Below are 6334 nucleotides of genomic sequence, written 5' to 3' on the forward strand. Positions count from 1 at the left end.
ATATTATGATAAACTGTATATATTTATATATGTTATTTTGTATAAAAAATACTAGATAATCCCTCTCTCTTATAATCTAGTGGATTTATTTTACCCACCAATTGTATCATTGTTACATTGGTTCAATTCAGCTAAAAATGGTGTAAATGTGCAATCACATAACATTACTTTATTCTTTTTCAAAATATTTTTTCTACTATTTTAAGTTCATTAAAAAAATTAACCTATTTAGACAATACCCTTGTCTAGATTCACACCGCATGAATTTTAAAAAACAACATACATTTATTTTGAAAAAGAAGTAGATATTTTGAGCAATAACTAGTCAACTATTTGATTGAGTGCGACTACTCAACAATTGGAAAGTAAAATAGAATTGAAAATTAGTCATTTTTTATATTCTTTACAAAGAATTTAGCTAATACATATGTTAGAAACATACGTTAAGATTATAACTAGTGAAATAAAATATTTTAAATTTTTTGTTTTGATAAATATAAAATAATTATGTTGTTGTTCTGTAAGGTTGTATNNNNAGACTTATTTGTCATTTTATTCTTCCTATTAAATATCCATTAAATGTTTTTCACTTTTACTCATCAAACATAAGGTTGAAAGTTGAGAGAAGCAACCAATTTATAACTTTTAAGTGCTATGGATAAAAACCATGTGTGTTTTGTCTACTACTACTGCTGCTGATAATCTACTACTAGTAGTGTTAGGTACCGATTAATGGTGATTTTGGTTGGTGGTGGTGACAATATATATAGATAGTGAACTACTTAGTTTACTACTCAACACAAAATCAAACTAAAATAAAGAGAGAAAAAAAAAATGGCAGGTGCAGAGTGCTGCTCAAACCCTCCTACCCTGAACCCAAATGCAGGAATAGGCCATGTTGAAAAGTTTGCTGGTCTTGATTCCTATCTCACCGGCTCTTCTCACTCCAACCTCGCAGTTCTTCTCATCTCCGATGTTTTTGGTTCGTGCTTCCTACCATCACATCCTTTCACTTTCCATCTATGCATTTTTGAGTGCGTTGACTTTTTGGGTGTGGTTGGATTTCATCATATGCTTGTCTTTAAATCATTATGAATATGTGTAACTTTATAACCCCCCATAGACTTTGTGGAATTTAGTTTAAAAATCAGTTTCTTTAAGGGTTTGACTATGCAGGGTTGCCCAAGTCACTAATTAGTTCTTTATAAACTCTTCGATTTGAAAGTTCTGAAGAAATATTTCGGTCTGAGGTTTCTCATTGTGACATTGAGTTCACAGCATAATACGTTAATAAACCAATTTGTCTTTCAGGCTATGTAGCATAAATTTATTGCTGGTGTTAAACATTTTATATGTATAAATTCTACACTCACTTCAAATGTTTCATTTGTCTTTCAGGGTATGAAGCACCAAATCTAAGGTATGGCCACTTCTCATGTTTGTTTTATGAAGCTAATTTACTAACTTTTAATAGAATGATTCAAGAAATTAAATTATTGTTTATGGATTTGCTTTGACAAATTCAAAGTAATAAACCATGTTGATCATAAGGAAGGATACTATGTTGATAACTTGATATTCACACTACTTGTCCTTTTAAAACAAAAATCGACAGATTGGCATAATAGTATAGATCCATGGTTTGTGAAAGATATGCTGTACATGTTATGTTAGATTGTAATATTCTTCACACATTATATAATCAATTGGTTTTTGGTACAGTGGTAGTGGTTGTTTATCCTTTCACTTAAAATTTCTGAAGGTTTTGATAAATTATACCACCAATAGAAGCAGGAGGCTAATCTGATTCGATCTGCTCTTATTGTCAATTATCTCTGTTTCCATCTCAATGTGTTCCTGTCCTAAATAAATAACATTGTTCATCTTTTGTTGTTTAGGAAGCTTGCAGACAAGATTGCGGCTTCTGGTTACTATGTGGTTGTTCCGGACTTCTTTTATGGTGAACCCTATGATCCTCGGAATACTAACACACCTATAGAAGAGTGGCTAAAAGATCATGGAACGGTTAGTTCTTTTCAATGATTTAACATTATTTCTTTGTTCATAACTTTCTTTATTGAAGAAAAGTTTGTATTATTAGTATCATCATTTAATTCAAATTTGAACTTAGATAACTCTGATTTTGGAGGATATGTGACTGAGTATTACACTATTACTTAGTTACTTAATCTTATTATAACTTGAAATTGGCTTGCCATAGTACCACTGTTATGGCTGGTTCATAGTCTTAATGCTAAGTATCTCAGATCGGCTATATATACCCAAGTTGTGACACCTTTGATGCTTACCTATTCTATTATGTATTAGGATAAAGGTTTTGAAGATGCAAAACCCGTTGTTGAAGCCTTAAAAAGTAAAGGTATCTCTGCTATTGGTGCAGTTGGTTTTTGTTGGGGTGGTGAGTGCCTCTTATTATGATCCTTATTGGTGGTTGGATTTAAAGCTATCGACACAGCTAAGTTAACACTGAACTCACACTATATGTTCTCTTCTTTCTCTCAGCTAAGGTTGTGGTTGAACTTGCAAAACCTAAACTTATCCAAGTTGCTGTGCTGTTACATCCATCATTTGTCACTGTTGAAGATATCAGTGGTATGTATTTCCAATATTGTAATGGCAGACAGATTCTTCTCAATTCTAACTCTTTCACTTAATCATGGCCTTGTTACCTTTTCAGCTGTTGATATTCCAATTGGCATTCTTGGAGCTGAAATAGATCAAATTTCCCCTCCAGAACTTATAAAGAAGTTTGAAGAAGTCCTGAAGGCTAAACCTTGGGTCAGATATGATTTCCTTTCCTTCAATTTGTTGTCAACCAGTGAGACATGTGATGATTGATGAACCTGATTTTATTGGTTTGGTGCAGGTTGACAGTTATGTTAAGGTAGTTCCAAATGTGGCACATGGTTGGACTGTGAGGTATGACCCTCAAGATTCAAAAGCAGTGAAGGATGCTGAGGAGGCTCATCAGTTCGTTTTGGACTGGTTTGCTAAACATCTCAAGTGAGAAATTGTGTCAAGAATATATCACTTATGTTTCTTTGCTTGTTGGACATGAATATTACATTCATCTATCGTTATTAAACACTACTATGATTGTGGAATGAGACTCGAATCCGCGACTTCGGGATGAGTATGGAGAGATTATGTCATTTGAATTATAACTCGTTGGCTGGTGTTTTAAGGATTTTCTAATAATTAATATGGACATAATCATATAATATACATATTTTATACGAAAAATTAATAAAAATAATTAATGTCATATTGATCTTCTCGATAATAAGTAGAATACATAATATTTGTTGCTGACCGCATCCTATGCAAGATTCGATCCTTATTCATTCGATAAGGAAAAATTTAGGAGGCCAGCAACTTTATTAAATTCTGGCCAGTATGTAACCAACAAAAGAAAAATGAGTAATCCCACACTATTGGATGAAATTTCACACCATTAAAAACATCATTGATGATTACTTGATAGCTACAAATCACAAAAGTTGTTGGTCCCTAACACTCCTCCATTCGATAATTATCTGTCGTTATAAATCTCCACTTATTTATAATATGTTCAAGGAGCAGATATTATTAAGAGTTTAATTTTTTTTTTGTGACTTTATTAAGATTTTAATTAATGTGTTACAAGAGCATATGATAAATTATTACTTTATTTTTTTTATAATTTGTTAACTTAATTATACTTATCATACATACTTTGAACTTCTTGTAATGTATATGTATATTATGCAATAGCAATTTTTATTAAAAAACCTATGAACCTTAGCTTTCACCACTTGTGATTATTTTTGGAAATAAAAAAAAAATGAATGAATTAATGAATGGAAGGAATGGAGCGTGGAACCTGCAACTCCACAAGCTGACTGATTAATGGTCTATTTGAAAAGTTTTAAAAGCAATTTTTTGAGCTTTTAACTTATAAAAAGTAGTAGTATTAATGTCTAGTGTAATTTTTAAAATTAAATTGTAATTTTCTAAGAAGTTATTTAGGAGTTTATAGAGAAATTAAAACAAATGACTTTTCTTATAATACTATTACTTTTTATCACATTTTTATAAAATAAGCATTTTTACGTACTATTTGGATCAATAGAAATCAAAAGAAAAGAAAATGCAAGGAAGGAAAACAGATGGAGAACTTCATTTTCCATTGATTGGATGAGAATGGAAATTGGAAGGAAAGGAAAAAGAGTGGCGTGGGACCCATCCCCAAATTTTCCTTCCAAACTTGCAATGAAAATGGATGACAATTCTAAAATGATAGACAAATTACCAATTTATCTATGGTGTTAACATTAAAAGCAAAAGAAAAATGAAGGATATTAACGTAATTTTATTTGGTTATGATTTTTTTTTTCTATTTTTTTCACTCATTTTCTCTTCATCCAAATAACATAAAAAAAAATTAATTTTTTCTCTCATTTTCTTTCTTTTTATTTTCTTTCCTTCTATTTTCTTTTTTCTCATTTTTCATCTTCCATCCAAACAAAGTGTTAAAACTAAAAATCTAAATACAAAATAACTTATTTATAAATTACTTTTAATATAGTCATTTATTATTTAAACTATTTTTTTAAAAAGAATTTAATTAACCTGTCTACCAGAGGAACAAAAACAATTTGATTATGATCCTTTATTAAGCAACCAATACAGCAAGTATAAAAAAAAAGCCGCCTGAATAGTGTCCACAGTAGAAAATCCAAATCCAAATCAAGTATAATAAAAGTAGCACAATGTGCGTAATGAATTCCCTCTTTTTTTTTAATTTTTTTGTAAAGTGTATTTAAAAAAAAAACTCAATACAAAAAAGTAAAGCAGGTAAAAACTAAAAATAAAACACAAAAAACTACAATAAAATAGGATATAATTCATTGTCATCTCTAGCATTGTTATCAATAATTAGACGAATCAATACCACACCATTTTTTAACTCAAAAACAGCGTACTCTTAATTCCATCAACACCTACTTTTGAGTTTTGGAATACTCTACTATTATGTTCTAATTAAATGTTCTAAATAACCTATTTTTTTTACTTAGAGTTACGACTAGGCACTCCAATCCAACTCTCAAAAAATCCTTTGACAGTTTTCGGAATAACTCAAACTCTATCAGCAAACAAGTGCATCACACCTGCCACGTAAACTTACAGCCAAGAAATAAATGATGCACAAATTCTATATCTTTTTTACATAAGAACTCCGCTAGGAAGACAATGAGAAATCTTGACAATCTGTACAAGGGGTTGGTTATTTAGCCCAATAAGAGTGAAACCACTCCACAAATTACCCTAAATTCAAAAAGTCCCATTCAATTTTTTCACATCCAAATCCTAATTACAAACAGTTTTCACCCCCCAAATCCTTCTTCCTCTCGAAATGGCAGCCACCCCGTCCTTCTTCACTGACCATCCAACCCTCAGCGGCGTTTAGCTTCGACTCCAGTCCATCTGCCTCTCTTGCGCGCGTGTGTCTCCAAGCAGCCAACAGCTTGGACGGACGCCTCCTTCCCGTCGCGAGTCTCCGTGTCATCCGCCGGCCGCCCGCGTGGAGGCAAGCCATCGTCATTTTGGTCGCGTGTCCTCGGTGCCTGGCTCGCCGCTCTCTCTCGCGTCGGTACCCAGCCTGGTGGTCAAGTCCTGCCTCCGCCGCTCTAGCATCGCAGATCGCCGCGCTCGTGGATGCTGAACAGCTCGGCCCCTTGCTACAACGACACCCACCCCCAGACGTTGTCGACCTGCTACCAAAGGTTAGTTGCTGAATATGTTTAATTGATGAATTTGGTTTTACTTGTAACTAGATGTTCATGCCAAGAATTTGTTTTCTCTCTTCTTTAACACCTCTGATTTGATTCTGCTCTCTTTTACAATCTAGTCGCCGTCGACTCTCTCCACCCCGCAAATGTGCTGGATGTTCAATTCATTAGGTATGTAGATGGTTTATTTTAATTCTTAATTCGATGGTTATTTTGTTCGATTCAATTTAAGTATATACAATTAACAAATGTTGAATGGTCATTTCACTAGGTAGCCGGATGATTATTTTAATAACTACGTGGATGGTTGTTTGATGACGATTTCACGACGATAACGAGGGAGGGGGCTATAGGGGTAGCTTCCGGTTGGGGAGGAAGAGTGATTTGGGAGTGAAATACTTGAAGAAGTTAAATCACATGCGAAGAGGGAGAGTTTGCCATACACGTAACTGCCATTGTTGCAAAAAAATTTTTTAATTCAAAATAGAAAATTATTAAAAATTAATTAAATTAATTATCATGTGATCTTAATTCTTTTTATT

The 6334-nt window shown here is 32.8% G+C and overlaps 1 protein-coding gene across 1 annotated transcript; it reads left to right on the forward strand.

Annotated features, from left to right (window-relative positions):
* On the forward strand, positions 620 to 3231 carry LOC107637742 (endo-1,3;1,4-beta-D-glucanase). Its single transcript, XM_016341087.2, has 7 exons — positions 620 to 982; positions 1399 to 1420; positions 1899 to 2025; positions 2329 to 2419; positions 2524 to 2613; positions 2699 to 2799; positions 2888 to 3231. The coding sequence occupies exons 1-7, from the start codon at positions 835 to 837 to the stop codon at positions 3026 to 3028; spliced, it is 720 nt and encodes a 239-aa protein (XP_016196573.1). The 5' UTR covers positions 620 to 834; the 3' UTR covers positions 3029 to 3231.

Source organism: Arachis ipaensis, chromosome B01 (genome assembly GCF_000816755.2).
Source record: "Arachis ipaensis cultivar K30076 chromosome B01, Araip1.1, whole genome shotgun sequence".
Lineage (NCBI taxonomy): Eukaryota > Viridiplantae > Streptophyta > Magnoliopsida > Fabales > Fabaceae > Arachis > Arachis ipaensis.